Genomic DNA, 27,696 nt, shown 5'->3' with positions numbered 1-27,696 from the left:
CCTTTTCTTGGTAAAACTCATTAAACAGTAAGACTCATAAAAGCAGCAGGGGAGATGACAGTCTTGCATTCTCAGTTGTTTTAGAGGCCTCTGAGCGCAATAAGCATCTGAAAATTGGGGGCTGTTAAAGTGATTCTTTTTTTTTTCTTTTACTGCCAAAGTGTTGTTCTTCAACAATGCAAGTAACAAGCAAGAATCCCAAGAAACGTGGAGATAACAGAAGCCTTTTTTGCACCATTTTCTGAGGGCAGCTCTGCAGGGAAGGCATTTACACCTGCTTGCCTCATCTTTCACGATACACTAGGCCCCCAAAGTGTGCTTTACTTATAAATATCCACATCTTGTGGCAAAGATGGAGGTACCACAAAAAGCAAAGAAAAAACAACAAGTGTGTGTGTATGTGTGTGTGTGTGTGTTATTTAAAAAAAAAAAACTAAAAAAAAAACAGGGATATTGTCTGGGCAATATCCCAGACAAATGAAGTCGGTTTTCACTAGTGACTTGTTTGTCAAATCAGCACAAAGGATTTATGGTCCGTAGCTACAATGAGAGGTTACACTGAGAGTACAAGACCTCAGAAATTAATCTTGCTAGTGCTGGTCACGACACCTGAAACTCCCCCCACCCCCAAAACTCCTTTAAACTTCACCATTCTCAGTTAAACAACTGGACTTGAGATAGACGAAAACTTTACACCAATATAGGCCAAATTTAAACCCAAAAATGAAACGCGATTTTTCTTCTTCTTTTTTAAGATAAAATATTTCATTTTTAAGCACGCTTATCCTCAGATTGAACTGAATGAATCATGAAACATGGAGAAGAGGAAAACAAATGAACTACTATCTCATTTTAGTAAAATCCTATCTAGCACCTTTTCTGCAATACGATCTACATCAAAGCCCTTCGCATTGACTTTCAACTTCACTGTAGGGAAGGAAGGGGGGGGCTGGAAGATATACAACATTAAACAGCATTTTTCATTCATGAGCAAATCATGTTCTGTTTCAACAATAGAGGAAAAAGAGCTGATTCAGTGAAGCCGCTGCAGGGGTAATTGATAGGGATCCAGCAAAGGTAACTCCCGGGGGAAATGCTGGATCATGAATTCCTACCCTGCCAGCGGGAACAAGGACTATCTATAGACGTTTTTTTTAATCCCCAGTGGGCGAGAAAGTGGCTTTAATAAAGAATTTAAAAGGACATTTAAAGCTGAATTAAAGCCATGTGTCTGTGAAACTAAAAAAAGGTTAAGTTATAATTTATTATAAGAATCAATGGGAAAATTTTTTTTACTGCACTCTTCAAGCGTAGCGCTGATTTACACTTAATATGAACACTTTCTTCCTCAATAACAACTCATTAATCTAATAAACGAAAAAGTAAATAACTGTTAACTGCAGAAAAAAAGGGTTTCACTTCAATTACTTGAACAGCGTTAAAGAGTACATGTTAAAAATTATAGTGCCTGGCAGATATCCCTTCATGAAAGATGAGAAGGGAGTGGCATGACTGTTAGGCCTATCCCTGTCACTTCATTAAGCTTTGCAATAACTGTTCTTTGCAGCCCACATTCTCCTTCCATCTGTATTATGCTGGTAAATCACCTTGCGGCAGCCAAGGGAAAACTGCTATTTATTTCACAGTACAAAAAAGAGATGACTCTCGTTTGTAGACCTGGAGGCTATAAGAAAGACAGAGCAAGAAGCTGCTGCCAGGCTGACTAGTGTCCAAACAGATGGTGGGTATAAGAGAAAAGTTGGAGGATCCTGTATAGTTATGTCCACACATGCTGACAGAGCTCCGATTTGACTGTTCTGCGCTTGACAGGACTCTGACTTCTCCCCTCCCACTGCTGCTAGAATTAGAGGGGTGTGCTGCACACACATAAATACACAAACACACATGCACACACTCACTGTCAAAGAAGTGGAAAACACTCAAATTGTCATGGGAGGAATACATCAAGTGCCTTCACACACATATACACACACACATTCTTCCATATAAAAACAAACTTGCGCTGCACTGCTTGTGTTGTTCATCAGCAAGTTAGGTAGCCTGGTTGTGTATCTGAGAAACAAACTGGCCGGGACAAGTAAATTCCCAGAGCTTCTTTCACCAAAGCCTTCTCGTCTTCCCTGATGGAAGATTGGTCTACTGGACTGGAAAAGGCAAGAACCAAACCAAGCATGGCTGCTCTTGATTCACACATATATGTACAAGCTCGAGTTTGTGCACGTCCACACGCACAAAAATAAAAACCACTGATCTGAAACTACTCAGTGGGTACAAACAACAAATACAAAAAGGAGCTACTTGGCATTTTAACTTCCTCATAGACACATAAACACAGTGAAACACAAGCATTGGTATTCCTAACTGGCATAGAGATTTGAACTGAGACCAAACAGAAACAGTGGCAAATGCGAAGAATTTCTTGGTGTCGAGACAATTACGTTTTAAGTGAGAAAAGACGCTAAAGGAAGCATATGTCTGTTGATTAATTAAGGATGGGGTGGAGAAAGATGACGCCTCCTTACCTTTGCTCTGTGAGGAGAAGCAGAGGGAAAGCTGAGCAAATAGGTCAGGATTCTCAAACTTCTCTTCTTTGACTTTGATCCAGAAGCAATTCTCTGCCATTTCCTGAGGCACTATCTGCAATGACACAAGGATTCCATTATCACCACAATCAGAAACCGTCATTCCACCAAGCTGCCACTCAAAAGTTCTTCTCACTGGAGATGGAGTTTGTGAGTGTTTTTTCTGCGTGCGGCCACACACATGCCCTTGAGTGGCGTCTTTAGCATCTGAGTGACAAACAAGACAAACAAGAAATAACCAAACAGCAACAGGAGAATGTGAGGGATACATTAATTTTTGTATATGACGAGAAACCGCATGAACTTAGCCATGCTAAATTTTACCCGACTGAACAGACACAAAAACCAACATCATAGGAATCACAAGGCTGCTTAGTAAAGACGAAAATGGAGGCGTGTAAAGGAAGATCAAGACACATCTAATTACTGTAGTAATGTATCATCAATATCTATACCATTTGCCTACTTCCGCTGTACACTGTATTAAGTGCTATAATGAGACCTCCTAAAAGGACTACTTCTGTGGCTTTTTGTCAAACACTTGAATTTGCACTTGACCCAGTGCAAAGCTGCCAATAACCATCTTCGAAAACACAGTCATTTCACACTGAAAGACGTCTAAGTAAAACACTCATGCAACACAGACCAATCTCCATCTAGCTCTGGTCCATTACTCTCAATGCCGTATAGTAACAGTAATAAGTATAACAGTGTTGCAGAGTCAATCATGAGCTTGTTTTGGTGTCCAGGATAGATAACCTCTGTGCTCTTATTTGCTTCTATTCGACCCACATATACAAACATAACACACATGTGCCTAAAATAGGTTTGTTTGTTTGTTTGTTTTTTAATTGCATATGGGTATAACAGCTGTTTCACAAGAATTACAAATTATTGTAGCAAGAAAAAGAATTTTACCGAAATAAATATGTAAATATTAAAAATGACTTAAAAAAATCTAAGGGTGTTAGCTTTCCAAGCGTTTAGAATGTGGAACTAATTTATAGTTTGCACAATTGCGTGTGACCAACGGGGGGACACACAGCATAGTAGCAATTTTAGGGTTGGCATTTGACTGTCCATAACATGAAAAGCAGAAAAACATACAGGGATCTCATGAATTTTATCAAAGGGTGGCTATGACTTTTGTGTGTCAGTCATTGACATGCCTGGCCCTTTGGAACTCGGTGCTATTAATAAAAAGGAAGTACTAATCAAAGCACATCGAAATTCCAGAAGTGACTACTTTAATTACAACTACATTAAGGTTAGGACATGTATATCTGCCAATATACGCTATGCAGAGTGCAAGTCTGTGAAGTCACAGATTTCAGGCTGCACACTTTTTTCTTGTTTTTTTAAACCGACAGAAATAAAAGCAACAGAAAAATATTTAACCAAATACCTAACAAACTAAAAGGTTTCGTCTACATGAAAGTAGCACAACAAAACAGCTTATGCTTTTGAATTTTTTTCTGCTCCTACTTTATGCTATTAAGTCAAGGTAATGACATGAAACAATCTAACCACAGTCCATCTCTCTTTTAAGTGAGGTCCTGAATTGCAGGTAAACAAAGCACCAAAGACACTATAAAAGCTTGTGAATTAGTCACATATTTTTTCAAGACCAAATACAAGGGTATTTTGAGGTAAATCGCATAAAATGTTTTTATATATACAGAATATATAAATAAATAAATAAATAAATAAATAAATAAAGTGTTACCATTTTAAATTGGCTTAAAAGAAAACTGAATGAATCTGAACTTATTTTCTCATTTTCCTAATATTTTGTTTAACATTTGGCCTGAAAGTGAATATTGGCTTTACCCTATTGGACCTGAGCAGAGCGAAACAGAAATTACATCTTTATGCTTGTGAGAAAGCACTTACTGCAATTTAATGATTTAATTTTGAGCTTAAATATGAGCTACCTCAATGCACTCTGTACAACTCATCCATTGAATCTCCACCTTATCGTGGTGAAGGTGTTTGTGTGTCGAAGTGATCCCAGGAGCTATGTTATTGGGGGCTTATGCTGGTTGCGTAGCCCAAGGCAAATTGGTCAAACCTGTAGCTACTGAAACTAGCTCTTAAAACTTCCATCATCTCTCTGGTAGGAAAGGAGCCTGAACTAATGAGTGATGTTGATCAATACCAGGTAGATATAGTAGGTATCATCTCAACACATGGCTTAAGGTCTAGAACCAGACTCCTTGAGAGAGCTTGAAAGGGATTCTGGCAAACCATCAGTAACTGAGGAGGGAAAGTGATGCTCCACTCATACTGTGTACAGTGAGGGTGGGACGCCACTGACTTCAACCAAGGATGTAATCTGGAGTTAGAAAGAATACATCTTCATAGAGAAGCAATAAGTGGATGACTTGTCCATCACTGGAAGTGAGATCACTGACAGTTCAATAACTCCTAGATGACAGGTCCCTTGGGATGGATGAAATTCACCCCGACTATGTTATGGTTCTAGATGTTGTGGGATTCTCTTGTTTAACGTGCCTCTATAGGGTCGCATGGAAATGTGGGATACTGGAGAGAAGAGTCTGTCTGTTAGTCGAATCTCATGGAAATGAACAATGAGTACTGGAACGCTGGACCAGGTCTTTATCGTCTTTTGGACATTCAAGGCTACGTGGGAGTTTGCCGAACAAGTCTGTAAGTGCTTTGTGGACTTGGAGAAGGCATTCAACCGTATTCCTTAGGGGAACCTGTGTGGACTGGTTCAGGATACTGGTCCTCTATTCAGTCCCTGTGCAGCAGTAGTAAGAGCTGTACAGGACTTTGACTGATAACTGGCATTTTTCTACTGGCATTTTCTGCCCCTCAGACTCGGATAAGTAAATGAAGATGGATGGATGGATGGATGGATGGATGGTAGCTGCTCAACATTTTCTTAAAACTATAAGAGTCACATTTTCTCATGTGTACGATACTTTTGTTGGACGTGTATCGTCTAATAGAGGGAAGGTTTGAAATTATGAAAAAATGTCCTTCCCCTTTCTTTTTTATACAACCAAATCATTCCTAGTACTCCTATACTTCTGCCTGCTGCACACAGCGAAGACAGACGACTCATGTCCCACTTAATCGACACAAGAGACACAGATTGTTTTTCCTCAGGTGGTTATGAATTTCATTTGCATCACAAAACTACATTTCCTGTGGAGGCAAGGTTAATGCTCCTGCACATTAACCTGTTTCTGTACACTTCAGAGACAACGGTCATTTGTGCTACACTGCATGCACACAAATCATATAACACAACTGAACCACATAGATATTTCACAGGAAAATGACTAATCACATTTAAAATATCAAGGCAAAAACAAACACACAGGAATGCCTTCTATTAAGAAACAAACTGCTGTTTCCCCGACTGTTTACACAATGGGTGTGACATCCCATTATTATTAATCTTACTTACCGTTCAGGAACCTCCTACACAGAGTCAAAAATTAGCATATTTGCCATTTTAAAGAATTCTCAAGGTGACCAATAATTCAAACCCAGAACACCACCTCAGTGCTTTTTAGTGCAGTGCAATCACTGTTGACTTCCATTTTCACATTGTCGCTTTATGCCTTTGGTGGCATGGGGTTGGATAAATAATTGAGGATAAGACAGTAAAAATGTGCATGACCTGTTTAAGCATTGTAAAATAATAAGCACATGAATAGATACTGTCAACAGCCTTCATAATTATTTTTTAAGTGGCTTGATTCTACAAAATCATTGCACTTCTAGCATTATGTGAAGTAAACTAGTCTGATATTTTGTTTGCAGTCAGTAATTTCAGAATAAAACACAAGGTCACATAAGTATCAGTAAAGAACCATTAAAATAATCCTGAGAACTCTTGGGGCAATGGATAAATTATCTATGGCAAAATACAATGCAAATGCGAGGGAATGTCCTACTGAAATTATATTCAAATGTGATGGAAAATTACACAACCAAGTCTCCATTCAATTATGCTAAGAATGTGCAAATCCAAGGACATTTGAGCAGTGAAAACTGTTTACTGTTAAATCCTTTGAAATGGGTGCTGAGTATGGAGCACTGTGGCCTATGGCTGAACGAATGTTTGACTAGATTAGAAACAGATTTAAATAGAGGTTTCTTTTAGTTTGAACCTTCAACTTTACACTTTGCAATCCCTCCTAAAAAGCCGCAACACTGCCTTCAAGTCAGGGGACAGGGCTGCGTACAGGGCGGCCAGGGCAGACCTGAGCAGAGGGATCAGGAAAGCTAAGGCTGCCTATAGAAGGAGGATTGAAGATCACTTTGCTGACAACGACCCCAGAAAAATGTGGCAGGGGATCAATCACATTACCAACTACAGAAGCAATAACCAGGCGACAGCTAGGACTGATGCCTCGCTGGCTGAGGATCTAAATCGTTTCTTCGCCCGCTTTGAGACGACCAGGCCCTCAGCTGTCACACCACTTCCACCCGCCCCCAGCACCGGCACACTAACACTTAGGGAACATCAAGTGAGGTGTGTTCTAAGGTCAGTGAATCCCAGGAAGGCGGCAGGTCCTGATGGAATACATGGAAAGGTTCTCAGAGCATGTGCTGACGAACTGACCGGAGTCTTCACTAAAATCTTCAACCTTTCCTTGTCATTAAACACCGTCCCACCCTGCCTCAAAACCTCCACCATCATCCCCATCGCCAAGAAGACAGCTGTGGACAGCCCAAATGACTACAGGCCTGTTGCACTTACGCCTGTAGTGATGAAGTGCTTTGAGAGACTGATCTGTCAGCACATCAGGGCCAGTCTGTCTCCCACTTTGGACCCCCACCAATTTGCCTACAGGACTAATCGATCCACCGAGGACGCTATCACCATAGCGCTCCACACTGCGCTGAGTCACCTGGAGCACAGAGGAAGCTATGTGAGAATGCTCTTTCTGGACTTCAGCTCAGCATTCAATCATATCATCCCGGAGATCCTGGTCCAGAAACTGTCTCACCTGGGACTCTCCACCCCCATCTGCCTCTGGATCAAGGACTTCCTGACAAACAGACCTCAGTCTGTCAGACTCGGCCCCCACCTGTCCAGCACCATCACACTCAGCACCGGGTCTCCACAAGGATGTGTTCTGAGTCCCCTCCTGTTTACGCTCTACACATCCGACTGCTCCCCTACCCATCTCTCAAACACCATCATAAAGTTTGCGGATGACACCACTGTGGTTGGACTCATCTCAAGGGGGGATGAGTCAGACTACAGAGATGAGGTCAACAGACTGACTGAGTGGTGTTCAGTTAACAACCTCCAACTGAACACCACAAAAACTAAAGAACTCATCTTGGACTTTAGGCAGGGAAGAGCAGACCCGGCCCCACTTTACATTCACGGGAACTGTGTGGAGAGGGTACACTCCATGAGGTTTCTGGGCGTGCAGATCTCTGATGATCTCTCCTGGACTGCAAATACCACGGCGGTGGTAAAAAAGGCCCAGCAGCGTCTCCACTTTCTGAGAGTGCTCAGGAGGAACAACCTGGAGGAGAGGCTGCTGGTGACATTCTACAGAGCCACCATAGAGAGCATCCTAACGTACAGCATAACAACATGGTATGCAGGGTGCTCAGCTGCAGACAGGAAAGCACTGCAGAGGGTCATCAACACAGCCCAGAAGATCACTGGCTGCTCTCTGCCCAGCCTGGAGGTCATTGCAAACTCTCGATACCTCAGCAGAGCTGGCAATATCATCAAGGACCATTCTCACCCCAGCAATCAACTGTTTGAACTATTACCGTCAGGCAGACGGTACAGGTCACATAAAACCAGAACAAACAGATTCAGGGATAGCTTCTTTCCCAGAGCTATCACCATTGCAAATAAGCACAAAAACAATTGAACCTGCTCAGCCATACCATATTGTCACTGCCATTATATTATGCTATTATTATTATGCTGCTATTCATACTGTCATTATATTAATGCTGCTATCCTGTAAATATCATACTTACTTTTGTTTGAGTACTTATGTTTGTTTTATTGTACCTTTTATATCTTACTATTTTTTTATTATATTTATTATTGCATTTTGCACCAAGGGAGTGGCACTCCAATTTCGTTGTACCCTGTACAATGACAATAAAGGCTATTCTATTCTATTCTTCTATTCTTTATAACTCTGTAAACCTACCTACAAAATATACAATCAATCAGCTCCTAATGCCAGTCCAAATTGTTTGAAAAAAATGCTTGTAAATAATATGCAAATTAGGTAATGGAAAAACAAAAATGGAAGTGTAACATTGCATCTGTACACTCTTAATACTATAAGTGAACATAAGATTATCTACTGCAGCCAATGACTGCTCAGACTGCTATACCTTGGTCCAGTTGACCCTCTTCATGACAGTTTCAGGCTTGTAGGTCTTCTTGGGCTCCAGTCCATAAGGCAGCTTAACAACAGGAAATCCAGGAGGTGGTGGAGGTCCTGGTGGGCCTCCAAACGGGGGTGGAGGCCCACAACCAGGTGGTGGCGGGGGAGGGGGTGGTCCACCACCTGGCGGTGGAGGAGGAGGTGGTGGTGGAATGCTAGCATGGCCAGGGAGAGGTGGAGGAGGTGGAGGAGGTGGAGGAACACCACCAGGTGGGGGAGGAGGAGGTGGAGGTGGTGGTGGAACTCCAGCACCTCCTGGAAGTGGTGGAGGTGGTGCTCCAGTTGCAGTAAGGCCTGTAGCAATCTGCAAATACAGAACACAGATGTCAACAATAACCCACATATTCATTTAAACTCCCTTTGATTTGATTGAAACTGATGTTCCTAATACAAAAAAGCTACAAGGACAGTAAAGAGGCCTCCGTGTCCTATGTGTGCAAACCACTAATCTTGCTTTTACTGATTACCTGCTCTACAAACTCAGCCACATCTACCTAATTTAATGGAATGCATCCGTTTTATGTCCTTGAAACTTGCCACTAGCTTTGACTGTGGGCAAACATTATGGTGTTAGTGTGAACAATCAACCACTGTAGCGTTAAAAGTCAAGAATTATGAGGTCAAGTGGGAGCAAATTCACTAGACATATAAAGGTCTCATATTTACGCATTCTGTGAATTTTCTAGGAAGTTATGTCTAACTGGCATATCTCTGGAAATTAGCGAAGTTAACATTTGCTATCAGCCCTGTAAGGATCGTTTCCTTTGCACGCCACTCCCTATATGTCATTCATTCAAAGCATTTTCAGGCTCCTTTTATGATGTCTACATTTCTACATTGTTATGTTTCAGCTTATTTTATAATGGATTCAGGTAATTTTTCTCTCATCAATCAATACTAGACAATATTTCAGCAACAAAGTAACAACAGTTGTCTTTTATAGATTATGTTTCAATCAAATATATAAATATTCCATTTGCAGATTCTTCAGTTAGAATTTAGTTAACATTCTGGTGGCAGAAATAAGAACCTTAAGTCTTTAAGCTTTTTAGAGTTTCTCCTTTTCTCTATGGCAATAATGCTCAGGCACAACTAGGTATGATAGGGGGTGTCAAAGAACAGCAATGTTCATGTCTCTCTAGAGTTGCACTATTATAGTTAAATGCAGCTATAGTTTAATTTGTGTTTAGCTTTAGCAGAGCATTTGCTTCTCATTTTGTGATAATTATTCAGGTAGTGGCAAACTTCCAGTGGACTGTCATGTGCCTTTTAGCATCCATCTGGCCACTCTTCCATAAATGCCTGATTGGTGGAGTGCTGTACCAGTGATTGCCCTGTAAAAGATGTTGGGGAACAGAATGTCTCCAAAAGATGGATCTCAACAGCAACCACTAAGTTCTAAGTTACATGTCTAACAACAACAATTTATCCACGATTAATCAGCTTGGCTGGGCTGTCAGACCCAGAAAGACTGTGTTGGTGGTTCATTCATTTGAGAATGATGGTAGCTAGTAGCTACCATGTTCTTGGACAGTTTTACTACCACACAAAATTTCTTCCATCGTTATACCTTTCTGTGCATAGTCACGAACCCTATATCCTTTATGCCTTGGTTTTCAGTCTGTGACCATTAACTATGAGGCCTTATACAGAAAGATTCCAGGTGTTCTTATTTTGAAAGCTCACTTGCTGCTAACCAGCTAGTCCCAGTCCTTCCCAACTCCCTATAGTTGCAGTAGTAGCAGTCTTCAATACCACTCCCTCCCCAAAATGTCTCTCGTCTTATATTTGGATGTACTCCAACTAAACTGTCTTGGACTGCTACTGATGATCTACTGCAAGATAAAGGGGTACTCCAAAAGGAACCTGCTGCATGTGGATAACTGAGCTGACAAGGACTGAAGTGCAGAGGAAGGCCTTATGTGTTTGGAAAACCGTCCTCTCATTGGAGATAATTAATAATAAAGTTTATATTTGTAAATTGTAAGTTTTTATTCCAGACTAATAAATCAACAAAACACCAAAAATCTGTAATTGCTTGATATATACCAAAAATAAATTATGCAAATACAGTAAGTACACCCTAGCTCTGACAGGGTTTGATTTTCAGAGCTGATTAGATGTCTGCTCTTACCAACTAGGATTTCCACTTGCACTTTTCATTTCTAAAACCAATTCCGTACTATTTAAATTTTCCCTACTCACTTGATTGTGTGCTTAAAATGCAATTGGCTTCATATTTAAAGACATTACATATTGTTTCATTACATAATAGCATTGGCGGATTGTTTATTAGAGACGGAATTAAAAAGGTGTTCTGCCTGGAGTTTTTTTTTTTTTTTACACAGATTGCCCAGAGCCTCTCAGTAAAATCTACATCCAATGATTACATGTCTGTCAATCTCAAACCCTCTGTGGCCCGTTTTCTCTTTTAAGATTAATATGAGAGAATGGAAGCAAATTAGCTGCTAAATTAGAGTGCCGTTGTTTCCATACTGAGGGGCCCTCCGAGTATCTATCTCTCTATCCACCTCCCTGTTCTACCCTATAATAATAAGCCCAGTGTTCCATGGAACTCTTGGGATCCCATACCACTGCCGCTGGCATATTCTTCCTCGGGTATCAAAATAAACACTCTCAAAACGTTGTACAGCGAATAAATGCTTGTACCTCTTTTACCTTAAAGGAAATAAGGTAATTCTTGTGTTGCAATTATCAAGGTCACACATGATTTGCATGCAGTGTATACAAAATATACAAACCCAAAGTATATATATATATATGAACTAGTAAATAGAGGTCTGTGTTATATGTGCAAAAACCATGATTACTTACTAAAATACAGTTTAAATTCACTTTTACTTCAGATCTGTGTATTTGGCAGCATATTTTATTAAAATATACTGTGCTGGCAAGTGATCCTTTTTTTATTGATGTTACTCTACCAGAGCCCATCTGGAGCTCTGTGTAAAGTAGACAACCAATCTAATACAAAATCTAACCCATCCAAATGGATTCATACTCTTCTGAACTCAAAGGGGAGGTCAGCGTGACAGGTAATTAACTCTGAATGCTATGTGATTAAATCTTTGCCCAATCTCATCTCTGATAAAGAAATTCAATCACAAGTGTTTACTTATGAAAATTACATTAAACAAGCAAGCAATGTGTGCGGCTGAAAACAGCTATAGAGATTTTCAACGTTCAATTGATATATTCTCTCGCTCTTCCACACACACTTTCACACATGCAGTATACAGAGCACATTATTTGTTGCTGATTAGTAAAGTCTAGAGGCATTACAGTACATAATTCATTTATATCTCAAAAAAAAGTATTTCTGCGAACTTTTTTTGTGAAGTTCACAAACGTTCTATGCAATATGTGCAAGGGCAAGCATGCAGAGAGAAAATATGAGACAAAAGATCAGTCCAACAATCAAAGTTTTCTCCAAAAACAGATTTAAAGCACCACAAATCAATGACATTAAAATGCACTTGGATTTGTCGGTGATTAAATGTGAGATTATGTCAAGGGCCACACATGCAACGGGGACACCCACCTTGGCTTCAGATTCCCTGATGAGTCTCTGAGCCTCTTTGAGCTTGTCATTTTCAATAGTTAACTGTGCAGATACAACACACACGCACATACACACACCACAGATACACATCATGGGAACACATACATTACAAGAGGCACAGAGGGCAACAAAGAGGCACAAATGGGGGTGGGTTAGATTGACAGGGAACAGGAAGACTAGTACAATAGAGCAGGTACAGTACTCACACCAAACACAATCAAGCCAGAAAAACAACAAGGACGTCCTTCACACAGTTAATGACAATGGCAGTACAGTGTTATATTCCCATTTTGTCTGAACAAGCTATTTGATGTGCAAAAGGCAAAGTAGAGTGTACTGTACTTTTACACTGAAAACAACATCTAATCTTTCTTCAAAAGAACGCCGGCGCGGAGCAATGACTGCATGAAAGGAACAAGGCGCAGCATCACTGACAGTTGGTGTACCTTCAAAAACCTAATTCTATTTCAATTTTTTCTCATTCTGGCATCACAAAATAGATTTCAACCCAGCACTCTTAGATGTGTGATGGGCATTGATTTTACTGTGCAGCCTTTGTTTTAGAAATGTACCGATTTTGCTTTGATATTTCACTCCGGGCAACTTTGCCAAAAGAAAGAAGATAGGAATATATTCCAAAGTAACAAAAATTTTGTGTTTTTATGGAGTTATTCCCACAGAACATTCCTTACTATGAACTGTAGAAAACTAAATATTGAATGTGTGTAATGGAAGAGAAGATGGAAACTTTTCAGCTGCGTGTCTTAAGAAGAGTTTTTTATTTTGAAAGAATTTTGTATAATGGTAGTGAAGTGCAATATTCAAAGCAAAGAGAAATGCTACTTTATAGTTCAACCTCAGGGATTAAAAGTTCGAAGCTATGAGATATCTAAGTTTTAAAGAGCAAGATTTTCAGCAGGTATCATTTCCCCTGCTTTCTGAGAAAACCAGATAGTTAAAATAAAAGCATGTGTAAGAATGTAATGATGTACGACAGACGTGAATACTCTAAATTTAACCGTGTATGCTTGGGTAAACGCAAAGGCACACATATTTACTACACTGAAACTTCTGCGGGCATTATCAGTTTAGAAGAATTCTTTAATCAGTCAAGGTAGACGGGAGTTTGGCAGTAAAAGGCAGAGAAAGTAGTCTACTACACCTCCAGTTGCTCTCGGGGCCATGCTGGGTCAGCTACAAGATCCCCAGGTTGTTAAAACCTATTAATGGGATGGCACTGAGTTTTCCAGTCTACCACTGCAGTGCTACATTATTCATCAAATCCGGAGCCAATTCAGTGAATATCTTCCCTTTTTGCCTTGAATGGTTCCATGCTAAGGTTTGGGGAAAAGGTGGATGAATTGCACTTTGTTGTGATTTCGAAGTCCTTCTCCTAATGTTTACAAGGAGAATTTCCACTCAACTCAATTGGGAGATAATCAAACAGACACATCAAACAGGCTGCTTGTTACAATGCCAAAGTTTCTGAAGAAACACTCTCATTAAATGTGCTGGTTCACAAACAAGGTGAAGAGAAGCAACTCAGGCATGCGTGAGTTTTAATATCTGACAAGAATTCAGTGTAGGAGATGAAAGGTTAGCGTTAGCTCCCACTTCATTCATATTCAGTAAAACGGCAGTAATCGCACAGCTGCTTTGATGGGCAAGCTGAATGTGTGTCCTCACACCGATTTAAAGGCTCTGCGCACTCACAGTTAATGACTTTTCTACGGCACTAGTATCGTGTCAAACACGGAATAGGAAAAAAACATTCTTACAGACCGGTCTTCCTGAAGTAACAGAATCTCATCTGTCTGAGAGGATTACATTGTTGTTTGAGTTCTTACTACAGACCCAGTATTTTTTGTAATTTTCTGAAAAAAGGTATAGCAAGTGCAGTCTTCTTTTACAAATACAATACAGTATATAGTGTAGTTACGTTAGGCTGAATTGGGAATAATCTAAAGTTCTTACAGCAACACTCTGGTAATTTCTGCCAAACAAATTACATGTTTCCCTGTCGAGGTTAATGTCTCTGCAGCTCTCCAGCAGTAGCTGTTCTTTGAAGGAGCATTCAGACAAACAGAGAAAGAGAGAGTTTGACTCTCCGGGGCTTCTCTGCTGTACGCTACGTGTTAATGCACCATAGCCAGCTAGTCTTCAAAAGACACAGACCTGCTATGGGAAGATGAGGGAAAGGTGTGTTATAGTGCAGAAAACAGATTGTTAAAAGCTCCAACGAGGGAATTAGGGCAGGTAAAGGTAACACAACCTAATGCACACAAAGACTGAGCAAGGCAAAGAAAGAAAAAGGCTGAGCAGGGGAGGTGGTGATTATGGACTGATTAAAATGGGCTTGCAGTGCTTAGGAAAGGAGTGATGAGTGATGAACTAGTTTGGGCACAATGAAAAGCCAAAAAAAATTCAGCCTGTTTGAGGTACCTGTTATATGACCAAACCCATGAACAAACAGCATAGATTTATAGATGCTCAGTGGATACAGGGATAGAAGAGATTTGTCCTTTTAGATGTCACAAGTAAAAACACGTCCTGTTATTGATCAGACACTTAGTAAATACTAAGGTATGCAGATGTTTACTGCAGTACGCTCTCTATGGTACAAACTGAACTTACAAGGTTTGACTTATCAGGACATAATAAAGGATTACATATTCCTTACAAGGTCTTAAAATTAAGTAAATACAACCTGAAATAAACAGCAACCGTCTCATTATTATTAAAATTAAGCCAAAATGTAGAAGTCATGTGTGAGAAACAAAGTAAACCCTATAATTCAAAGGCATGTAGAACTCCTCTTACAAGCAATAACTTCCAAATGTCTTAAAGCAGTCGTTTTCTGGATGACTTTATCAGTTCCTGTTGTGGAGGAATTCTAGCATCCTCGTATTTACTGTGTTGTTTCGGTTTATTGATGTTTGCAGGCATTCATTTATACACAGCTCTCTTAAGGTCCTGCCACATCTTTTCATTCAAGTTGAAGTCTGGACTTTGGCTCGGCCATTGCAATACTTTGATACTTTTCTTTCAACAGCCATTTTGTTGTTGCTGCTGTGCTTGGGATCATTTTCCTGTTGTGTGTCCTAGTTTTAGCCAAGCTTTAGCTGCTGGACAGATGGCCTCATATTTGAATGTAAAATATGTTTGTATACAGAGGAGTTCATGGTCTACTCAATAACTGTTAGGTGCCAGGATCCTATTTCTGCAAAACAAGCCTGCCTGAAAATCATCACCCTTCCTCCACTGTTCTTGACAGTTGGTATAACGTGCTTGTGCTGATATGCTGTGTTTAGTTTTCCCTAATGTGGCGCTGTGCATTATCCCCACTTTGGTTTTATCCATCCAAAGGACACGGTTTTAGAAGCCTTGTGGTTTGGTCATATGCAGCTTTCCTAACCCAAGCCATGCTGCCATGTTGTTTTTGGAGAGAAGAGGCTTCCTCCAGCCAACCCTACCAAACAAGCCATAATTGTTCAGTCCTTTTCTAACTGTTATGTCATGAACTTTAACATTTAACATGTTAACTGAAGCCTGCAGAGTCTGAGATATATAGATATATAGCTTGTAGGTGTTTTGCAGCTTCTCTTGCATTGCACAGTCAGACTCTGTGGTGGATTGGCTGGCAAGTCCACTCCTGGGAAAACTAAATGTTTTCCACTTGTAAATACTCTTTCCCACTGTAGAATGATGGACTACAGTGGGACCATTTGGACAGGTACTTATGACCCTTTCCTCACTGATGAGCACCAACAATTGCTTATTCTGAGATCACTGCTGATATCTTTCCTCCTTTGCATTGTATTAGCCCACACCTGTATCATCCAGATGTGCAAATTGTCACGAATTGCTTTTAAAGAGGTGCTCACACATGCTGATGATCAGTTAATCAAGTGCATTTGATTAGCAGCACCTGACTGCTACTTACCCTCTTAATTCCCGGAACTAGACGGGTGCACTTGGTTTTTCACACATTGCTTCTGTTATATTTGGCTAAAGTTTTGTTAAATGAATAACAATATTTCATGTTTTGTTGTTCATCTGAGCTTGAACTAAAATGATTTTAGAACTTACTAGGGATGATAAAAGTTAATTATAAATATGTAAAACTCTTTCTTTTTATCAGGGCTGTGCATACTTGCACACACACCTACATTTCTGTTAAACTGTTAGATGTAATGCATTAACGTTGCATTTGTTATGGCTCACTTTGACACCTCAGAGGTTACAAGTGCAGGTAAGAAGTGGCGACACACCCTGTAGGCGTATGAAGCGCAGAAGTGAGATCTACACACAAGTTGAATCTGAAGGAGAAAACAGCTACATAACTTTGGCTATGAAAACAGCTTAAGTTCATTCTGTATAACAGTATTTTTGTAAACTGACGTGAGATGTGAAAGGTTCTGAGCTGTGAAAGTGATTCCTGGACCACATATGCAGGTGCAGTTTATCAGTTGGTAAGTACCAACATAAGCCACAAGATATGAATGTTTGAAAGAAAAAGCTATCTCTGGTACGGATGTAGCTATACCATCTTTCAATGCTGGTTTATATTAAATTCCCTAAGCAGGGAGGCAAACTGCCTTTTTGTCCCAAGGTAGTACTAAAGTGTTTGAAATTGGGTTAAGGGGGAAATAGCAGTCATTTTCTGCATTCAAAATGGAAGATTTTGCCAGGGAAGAAATGATGTGGAGGCCAAGAAAAAGAAATGCAATCGATGTCTGTGATGATAGAATTTCATAGGAAAAGCTTCAATAGAGCAATTCGTCCATATAAAGAGATACAACTTAAGAAGGAGATTGACCCCTTATTATATCAAATGTTCTTGCAAGGGTGATAACTCCCACTTACAGTAGCTTTGCATCTGTAAGTGGGGTGGAAAGGTATCCGGATAAAAACAAAACTTTCTTTTAGTGGCGCCATTACTTTTCTGTGCTACGATTTTAGGACAAACACATTTATTTGCACATTCTTAGTCTTTCATTTTAAAAACAGAAAAGTTTTGGACAACCGAGCTTCACCTATCTTTCTTTTCTTGTTTTTTGGGGAAAGATACAATATAAAGATCTCTGGGGAATGCAACATTGTTCCGCAGAGTAAAAGGATTTCTTCATGGATTTACCTGGGACTCCAGGGCTTGGATCTTCCCCTCCAACTCTTTGATTTTTTCTTCCTTCTTTTGAGACTCAGCTTGGGCCTCCTGCCGTGCACTGAACTCTTCATCAAACTGCAACAAGAAATACTAAGATGTCTATGTGCAGAACACATATACAAAGATGTAAACACACAGGCACAGAGGTTGGTGAGCGGCAGGGTGTCTCCAGAGATTGGCCACAGGGCATGTAAACAGACACCAAAACACGCCATCTTACACTCTCTGGACAATTTCTGTTCATAGGCCCCGTGTCCGTAGAGCCCTGTTGTCCTCTGTCTTTGTTTCAGGCTTGGCTTTCATGTATGCTGATGGTTCTAACCTTTGCAGAAACTATGCCGTGTCGTTACAATGATTTCACTACCCCAGTAGGGTGCCCGGTACGATGGTGGGGCATGATTCTTAAGGAAAAAACATTCCCAGGACCCCCACTGGGGTGTTGTCAGCCTGTGATAATGTTTCTCCATAAAATACAATTTATTACTAAAAATATGAGGCTGAAAGAAAGGTTTTGAATTTTATTTCTCTCTAAAAATACAAACCATCAATCAAGCCAGTAATTGAATGATACCACAGCTAATTTAAAATACAGTAAGAGGCCCATAAAGCATCAGCTTAAAATGCAGAACTGTAACACATCAGAGTCTGCATATAACTTAACTCTACCCTGGCACTGTGCACAAATAAGTATACATCAGAACATCTGCATTGATTCTTGTAATGCTGATACGGATCATGTACCGTCACAGCCAGGTATTGATCAGGGCATGGAAAATCAATAGCTTGTCTGGGAGCTCGGAGGAAGAAAAAACTTTCCTGATGGGAGCTGACCAACCGAGGGGCGCTGCTGGAGTGATTAATGTCTCACCTTTTTGGAGAACTCTGTTGCCTTCTGCTCACTCTCTTCAACTTTGGCTTTATCCACAAGCTGATCTGCAAGAGAAGTTGGCCATGGTCAAAAGATAATTCAAATGCATCTTTGGGTGTGCCTTACAGGCTCCTAATGTGAGATTTGCAATTACAGTCGCATATTGTTTTAAAAGTACAAAAAAGCTAGGGATTTTTTTTTTCTTTGTTTTTTTTTAATCTTGGAACAACTGTTAGGTCTGGGAGATCACATCAATCACTGAATTTTTAATTTTATTTAATTTAATGTAGCATCATCAGCCAGCGATAACATAATATCATTTTTTTTAGATTACATTAAAATTGTCTTAACATTTAAGCACCTTGTGCAACTCTTGGTTCTTGGGTGATTAGCAAATGTACTTATCTCTCACCCCCTCATCTATTCCACTTCTTTATTAACATCAGTGTTTTATTGTAACAAGAACACCACCACTGACTGTTAGCTATCTGTTGCCTAAGGGTATGTGCCTTGAAACAAAAAGAAAGAAATCAGAGTATATAAATATGAATCAAATCAGACGTCTCTATCTTTTATTTTATTTTGTTAGCTTTGCCTTTACAAATCCCATATTTTACATCTGCCCTGTAGGTAGCAAAAGTGCAAATTTTAGGCGTTAATTATTTGCTAAATCACATATTTAGCTACACATTTTTCATTTAGAAAATGAAAAACCTGTGGTGAATGTGGATAAAAACACAAGTGAATAGACACCTTTCAAAAACTAAATGAAGATGTGAAAAGAAAAACAGATATTTTTTTTTCTTTTTAAAATTACTTGATTAAATCCAAGTGAACTGAAAAGAAAAAAAAACTTCTTTAATACTGCACCGATCCTCTGTGGATAGGTTTAGAAACTTTTAATGACCCTTTGTTGGCAAGTTGCAGAACTGTTGGTGACACAACTGAGAGGCACAAAGTGGTGTTATTTATTTCTCTGTTTAAAAAGATACCCATTAGTAATACAGTGCAAATAGATGTTTTCACTGGAAAACTACAAGCAAGATTTTTTTAAAGTCTAACAGGGTTTTTTTTTTTTCCTGAATTAACTGGATTCAGTTATCTAATAATTAAATGACCCTCTTATCTTATGACAAGTCACTGGAGATGTTAAATGAAGGATCTGGGAGAATAATGAATATAACTCCTAATATAACTCCTGAAGCACAGGATCTAAAAAAAGTCACCTTTACTTAAGGTACCTGTTTTACCTTAAGTAAAGGTGACTTTTTATTCATATATTAACATCTAGATTTTGTTTGTCAACACACATCATATCATATGACATAACAGGAACAGTTCAAACCACTGCATCGCTGTGCCGTCTTACAGTATGTGTAATTAGCAAGTAACAAATGATTATGAAACAATTCTCTAGTTACCAATCATGTGGGTGAAGTCCACATCCAATCTTTTATTATAGACAAACTCTGGGTCCATCCCGCTGCGATGGAGGACCACCTGAGACACACACTCTTCTATCACCTTGTAGTACTGAGGCCTGAAGAGTGACGAAAAACAGTAGAACAATTAGACAAACCACAGAAAGATATGAGTGACGCAAACTCCACAAGGCTAATTAACCACAAATGAGTCTGTTATCCAGCCCAGAGGTCACAAAACGCCATGTCAAAAAGGGTGCTGCTGGACAAAATAGGCACCCTATTAAATTTGATCACCCCTTACATGGAATTAGCAGATTAATAGGTACACAGAACCCAAGTATGTGTTAGCCTTTCAATTTCAAGGTGACTGACAGTAGCCGAGGCCATGCTTGCCCTCTTGCATAATTTGCAATCATCTTTGCCAATTAGAGAAACCATAAAAACTGAAATGTAAATCTAATCAGTGTAATGTGAGTAATTGAAAGCACAATGAATAGGAAAACATGTCAGCCAGTTAGGAGTGTGACAGAGTGCTTGGTGTTTTCAAGAAGGTTGTGCGAATCAGCCCAAGAGTCCGACTCTAGCACACAGGTTGGTATGTGACCTTTTCTCTGTACCATTATCAGCTTTAATTGCAAGTGACATTTAACAAATACAATGGCAGTTTAAGCTTCCAAGCCAAGAGATAATTATTTTCCGAGCAAGACATTGACCAAAAAAACGCTAAATGTGAAAAACTGACACTTAATGATGTTCATAAATTAAACCTAAATTATGGATTTTTTCAATTATTTTAAATATAAATGAATAAATACAAAGTATCCTTTATACAGGTGCACACAGATAGGACCAACTAATTCTTTCAATGCTATTTATTTATTTTTTACTGGGCAATAATGGTTATTATACAATTAATTGGTGGAATATAGCATTATCAATTGGACAAACAGGATAAACAACCTAGTGGTTCAATAATTACATGAACTCCTTTCATCTCTTTTAAATAAACATATTTTTAGTGGGTGCATTGAGCAAAAGCTATGTCCCTCTGTTAAAAAGCACAATTACATGGTACACCAGTCCAAAGAGGCTTTCACTGGCAAATAATACTAATTTAATGTAGATTAATTCTATTGTTATTTACAAAATACGTGTGTATTTGCGAGCAACCATTTGGGTGTATAATTTTACAACAAGAAGATGACAAAGCCAACACTGGAAAATCTGTAAATCTGTATGTGGCTAATATTAATTCATTATTAGTTCATTTATAGCTTCCTAAAAATGAAAATCCAAGCTGCCAAAAATCCTGACATTTTGTTCCATTTTTGATCTAAATAAGACACTCAAAGTCTGATCAAAGACTGCCCACCTGAATGGCTCTGTACCAGAGCATTACAATGAAAGAGCATTAATGTCACGAAAAATAAATAATTATGTTAGCAGGCAGAACCGTGAATAATGTGTCTGCTGTCAGGTGATTTGTCTGAAAAGATAAAAAAGTACATCATTCAAGTATGTATCTGAGCAAAAAGGAACACACTTTGTTATCAAACATTAAATGCAGAAAAGTTTATGTTTTGTTTTGTTTTTTTCTTCGGGGCTTTAACTCTACACAAAAATTCAAAGGCTATGTTCTGATGATACCTTGTGGGTGGACAGACCATATCATGTTATGAGCAGGAATATGAAAAGCCACAAAATTCTGAGCCAAAGCAAATAAGAATAAATCAGCATTTAGGTGCTCTGTTTTGAAAGCATGAAATGCCATACATTAAGCCTGGTGGATTCGCCCACTCATGACTGGAACAAGCGAGTGAAAGCTCACACATCGCCCTGCATGGCTTAAGCACTATGGCACTCGGCTTACAACTGTCACCAATGTACACCACATTATTATCTCAATAAGCCGCCCTATTTTTCCTCCGTCCTCCATCCTCCGCCACCACCAGGCAGATAGGGGCTGGGTGGAGATAACTACAGACGGAGAGAGTGACCCAGAACTGTCAGGCCCCTCCACAGTGGGCAGGGCTGGGCTCCAGAAGCAAGCATATGTCCCCTGCATCGTTCCCCACCTCTTCTTTTACTTTGGCACCTTCATTTCTTCCAGTGATAGCTTGCAGTTCAGCACAGCCCCAGCCACTTGATCCAGCTCTGCTCCACATAGCCAGTGTAATCCCCATATCACCAGGCTCCAAAAGAGCAGATCTGCTCTATATTTACTGGGTGGGTTTGATGTGCTCCCATTCATTAGGCTTGCAGTGAGAGATTAATTATCAAAAATACACCAAAACCCCAGAGGGGAGAAAAACAACTAGTGTTGTGTTAGAAGGAATTACAGTAGACAGAGCAGCTGCCCATTATAGAAGGTCTTATTATTAGAAGACTAATTATAATATTTAATGAACGCTTATTTAATGTTATTATTTGAAAGGAGAATTAAGGAGCCAAGTGTAGCGGTAATTCAAATTAATACAATGACAAAGAAATGTAATGTCTTACTTTGAATAGAAAAATACAACTACAAGTTTATTCATGTGAAAGTTACCTTTAAAAGACTTCCACCAGTAAATAATCCCAGTTAAACCCATCCATTTACTGGCCTCCCACTTTGTTTTAGTTTCATGTTGTGGAAATGGTATAGCCACATAAGCCCGTTTCACTTTCACCCAATTTTAACCACAACCCTAAAAGCTGATAACTTTTAGGGCAAAGGCCAAAAAATAGCCGATAGTATCTATCGGAAATAGCTGCATGCAGTGTAACACTGTGTCCTCCATCATCCTAACTGCACAGCAGTGATGTATGAGAAAAAAAAGGCCTCAGTCATAATGCATTTTGGGTGATAATGTTTGGGTATGAGATTTTCCTTGCATTTGTTATGCAGGCTCAAGAAGAAAAAAATATTCCAAAACATATCTTTAAAAAGACCGTCAGATTTTTATGAGTTTTGGTACTGATCTCTCTTTACTGCTGGCTTACACTGTGGACACTCGAGCTGAGGTGGACATCGTGATACTGGATGGTTAATGTGAATTCTATTTCTCACTTCCTCCGAATAGATGAGAAATACATAATTCATAACTCGAGGGGAACAGCAACTTGTCTATGGTAAATTCATCGTCCTCCTCACAGCTTTCCTTCATCTTTGAACTCTCTTTTTTAAGTCTTATTTCTGCAAAAAGATCTGACATAGCAGTGAAATCATCAGAATCACTCTATTTAGAAGAGTGTCGACCTTCTCGGCTACTGATATTTTTCCTCTTCAAAGGTAAAATAAAAAGCAACCCCCACAGGTTAAAATCAATTAAATTAAAACTACCGCCTCTGCTAACCAGTTAAGTTGCAGTTTACAACCATATCTGTATAGACTCATAATTTATGTAGTGAAGACTTTGAAGAAATATAATATGAGGGCAATGTTAAGAATTTAGCAACCTGCCAAGAATGAAATATCTATGGTGTTGAATCGTGGGCAGAAAATGTTCCCTCGTTTTCCACATTATGTCAAAGTGAAGTCGACTTTGGACCTTTTGGATAGAAAATGTCACCGCTTCATCACTTTATCCCATTCTACATTCATGTAAAATTTAATGTACAGTAAGTTGGCGTTTGAATTCCTGGATTACAGCTGTCTTAGATTTCATAAAATTAGGCCCAGTTGTTTCTGAGGAATCAACACTGACATGAATTGGACGAAATGATATCAGACCTTTACCTCCACCCCCAAAATCTAATCAGTACTTGCTTGAGTTCAAGGGAATCTCAGCACCAAATTTAAAATATGCAGACAACCTGAAAACTAAATCTGTTTGTCCACTGAGGTTGCAATTATGGAGGCATTACTTTATCCCTACAGTACTCTGATCATTGTTTTCTTTTTTCTTTTTTTTTTACTTTGGAGTTCACAATAAAGGAGATTAATAAAAAATGTTGTGTTACAACAAAATCACACTCCAGCTAATAATCATTCTGAAATCTGACGGCAGCTACAAGCTATTTTTAAAGCTTTTCTCTCCTTTCAGAATGTAATTACAGTGTACACGTCCACATTTTTTGTAAGTTAATGCTATTTTACTTTTTTACTTTTGGACCCAGTTGAGCAGCTGCTTTTCACATATTTCATATCTGCTAATTCGTGCTCAGTAACAGGGATGTTAACAAAATTAAACAAAAAAGCCTTATTATTTGTCAGATTATTGACAAATAACCAGGCAGAAAGCACCAGCACCATAAACATGGTTGAAAACACCAGCTCCTTAACTTATAGAACAAGGTGCTAGCATCCACCTGTCAGTCAAAGCAACCAAGTCCCTAATGTTAAACTTTGAAATGTATGCTTTTTGTAGCACTTTTTATGGGAAAAAAAAAGTAAAAGAAAAACTACACTAAACTTACAGAGAGCACCACAAGGTCATCAGTCAATACAAAGTTAGTGGTAGGTAAAAAAACACAAACACAACTTACCTGATGTAATAGTCATTTCTGATGAGCAATAGGTGCTGAAGGATTGACAGGAAGTAGGTCTCTGAGGCAGTGTCTTTCACCATATTGGACAGGAGATGGTACACCTCATTCATATCAGTGCAAGAGTAAGGTTAAGGAAAAACAACTTTACTGCAGTGACATGTTCTACTTTCTAGAGTTATTGCAGCTATGGTTAACTTCTTGGGAAAACCCCCCCAACTTGAACTCCTTATTATTCAGGATCATCCAACTGCAATAAACATTTAGATTTTCATTACTTCTCATTTTCATTATAGTTATTTATCTTTGCCAGCTTTTCTTACAAGGACTGTGCAGAAGCAAACAGAGATGCGATTCCTCTTATCAGTCCTCTCTCAAGAGAGCTAAAGCAGTGTAAACAGCTAACTTGTGGAAAGGGATCAGGAATGAAAAATGCTCCCCTTTGGTATCCCTTTTATTCCAGACTTTTCAAGAGATGGAAAATTAATAAGAGAAAAACTGGCTTGAATTTTTAAGCTAAGAATGATGAGCATCAGATTATTCGTAGGGCAAAAGTACAGTTGAGTCTCAAAACTGAAACTGAAACTGACATGTAGGAGGAGTAAAAACTGATTTTATTTAATTTCCAAAAGTTATTGATTACATCTTATGTTTGCATTTCCCAGGGGGAGGTAGTGATGGCTTTGACATTGAGCACAGACATAAAATTGAACTATCCTACTTTTTTATTCTTCATGTGTAAATATGTATTTGTAAGTGATGAATTAAAAAAAAGTTACTGAGAGAAAAACTTTTCAATTTTGATGTCGTATTTAATGCAGTAAAATATTTGTGCTCTTCTCATAACCTCCTTAAAGTGTAGCTCTAACAATTAAAAAAATACAGAAAATGAGTGATCTGGAGTCTGTCTGATTTGTTTGCTTGAGAAAAGACGATTTCCCAATGGGCACTCATCTTCTCGGAAAAAAAAAGTGGAATAAGCCTCTCAGAAATGTGCACACATGTAGAAAAAAAGTAGATTAAGGAGACTGCACTGTCAAGCTTGCAGAGATAAAAACCTGATTGCCATCCTAACACGAAGTGCAGATCTTGACAATGTATGTTAAAATATTTACAAAGAGAAACGCAGTAACTACAAAGCAATCGAGTTAAATTTGCAGCATGTTGGCACCATATGTCGTGATTTCCCTCCATCCTGCTTTTGGTACAGAAAATATCCGTTAAATGAATGTGCAGAAACTGATCTACGATCTTTATATGGCCCGGCTTGCTGTCACCCATACAAAACAATCTGCACACACTGCAACTGGAGCAGATCAATTCTTTTAAATACTGTTTGACAGTCCGATTAATTGCTATTAATTTCAACAATGTCTGTAATTAAACTCTTATCCCATATCAAATTTTTAGAGAAGCAGGGATGGGAATACAGGCTTCTCTAAAGTATCATTTTGCCTTCCTTGCATTAGTGGAGTTTGAAGCCTAGGAGAATTACCAGGCCTGTGAGATTCAATTATAGCCTCACCACAGCAGCATTTGAGAGGACATGAGAAAGAGCTCACACTGGGAAAGTATCCAACTAGCTTCATCTATCACTAAACTGCAGACATAAACCTAATGTAAAATGCCAATCTATTCATTGGCACCTCCTCTACACTCACTTTCTTACTCTCTGTCTCTCTCTTTACACTATCTCTCCAAATAATGAATAAACATGAGTGGCAGTCAAGTGTGATGTAGGCCAGTCAGTGGTGGGGTCAATCAATCACCATTCCACAGACCATTAATATTTATTAGTGGCCTGGAGTCACCTCCTCGGCACCTGGACCTGGGTCGGACACAGAGGAGACAGGCCTTTTCAGGTTAATATTCATGAAACTGCTGCAAGACACATATACAGTCTTCAGGTAACAGAGGTACTACCTGTCTGTACATATATAAGAATGCGTCCGCATGCAGGCAAAGAGACAAAGGGTAGCCCTGGGCGTTGAGATTATGCTTATACCTAACGGATCAATACCAAATTGTCCTTCGAAACAAACATTGGACGTTCTCATTTGTGAACCTGCTCAAGCACATCATTAATCTAGGTGCACTTTTTCCCCCTACATCTTCTCTCCACATACACATACATTACCTCCTCCCCTAACCTACATGTGTCAACAGAAACTGTCACTCACAGTAGCACTTTGTGCATGTACTAGAACTGTGGGATTTGGTGGAAGAAAAAGGTTGTGGGAATGAACATCTGCATAACAATGTCAGAGTCTGGTTTCTCTGCACACAATGTCAGCTATTCATACATAGCCTTAGAGAAGATTTGTGAATTATTAAAAGGTTCTTGTCTGGGGTGCTTGAAGAAGTTTCCAACTTGGGACTAAATTACATATCACCTTATTAACTTCTACTCTGAGTGTTTGGAGTTAAATGGACATCCACAGAGAGCTAGAGGTCAAAATTCACCTTTCTAAATTGGAGCAGGGAAATGAGAGCAGACTGTTACTTAAACAGAAAAAAATATGATATGTTACCATTTAGGACAATATCACTTCGTGGGAAATTTTAATTGTCTACTGTAAATGTTAAATGGTAAGAAAGGGAAAGAGTATTCCTATTCGATATCTCCCTCAGGAGTCTTACTAGAGTCAGACCAATGATAACAGAGAAAAGACAAAAAGTGAAGTGAAGAGGAGAAGCGCAAATAAAAAAGAGTGAAGAGGTTGGAGGTTAAGATTACGAGGTTATTTACCTAGTATACCTGGCCAGAGATGAAGCTGGATAATGTGCTCAAGCTCCTCTAATCCTTCTCTAATGAACAAAGCCACGAGGGGCCTTCAGCCTATAAAGCTTAACCAAACCCACGATATACACTCATCTCTCTCTGCTAGTTCTGCAGAACCGTTCATCTGTATATTCTCACAGAGGGAGGACAAAAGGATATTCCATCTCTGCGCGGATGTCATCCAGGCGATGTGAGAGTTCGATCGAGTCCTCCTCCTTGTTCTCATTGAACACCCTCAGCTGGATGTCCAGCTCTTCTGTCTCTTTTAGCTCCTGCAGTGAGTTAGACATACAGTATATAGTTTAGAATGTGTTTCAAGTTTTACCAAAGGTCATCCTGTACTGCAGATTGCAATGTTGCAGACGCAGTAGCATGTAGAGGTTTGT

General features: G+C 39.2%; 1 protein-coding gene across 7 annotated transcripts in view; it reads right to left on the bottom strand.

The window, feature by feature from the left end:
• Positions 1–27,696, bottom strand: part of diaph2 (diaphanous-related formin 2) — a 350,677-nt gene that overhangs the window by 209,294 nt on the left and 113,687 nt on the right. For all 7 annotated transcript variants that reach the window (XM_063494477.1, XM_065469810.1, XM_065469812.1 and 4 more), the window contains 7 exons: positions 27,470–27,582; positions 24,529–24,645; positions 20,059–20,177; positions 18,638–18,702; positions 17,740–17,844; positions 8,967–9,323; positions 2,544–2,658 (listed from right to left, as the gene is read on the bottom strand). In XM_063494477.1, coding sequence (XP_063350547.1) covers positions 2,544–2,658; positions 8,967–9,323; positions 17,740–17,844; positions 18,638–18,702; positions 20,059–20,177; positions 24,529–24,645; positions 27,470–27,582 — 991 coding nt within the window. The remainder of the gene's footprint in view (positions 1–2,543; positions 2,659–8,966; positions 9,324–17,739; positions 17,845–18,637; positions 18,703–20,058; positions 20,178–24,528; positions 24,646–27,469; positions 27,583–27,696) is intronic.

Source organism: Pelmatolapia mariae, linkage group LG2 (genome assembly GCF_036321145.2).
Source record: "Pelmatolapia mariae isolate MD_Pm_ZW linkage group LG2, Pm_UMD_F_2, whole genome shotgun sequence".
NCBI classification, from domain to species: domain Eukaryota; kingdom Metazoa; phylum Chordata; class Actinopteri; order Cichliformes; family Cichlidae; genus Pelmatolapia; species Pelmatolapia mariae.
The sequence above is the reverse complement of the archived record's forward strand: the minus strand, read 5'-3'. Positions and strand labels throughout refer to the sequence as shown.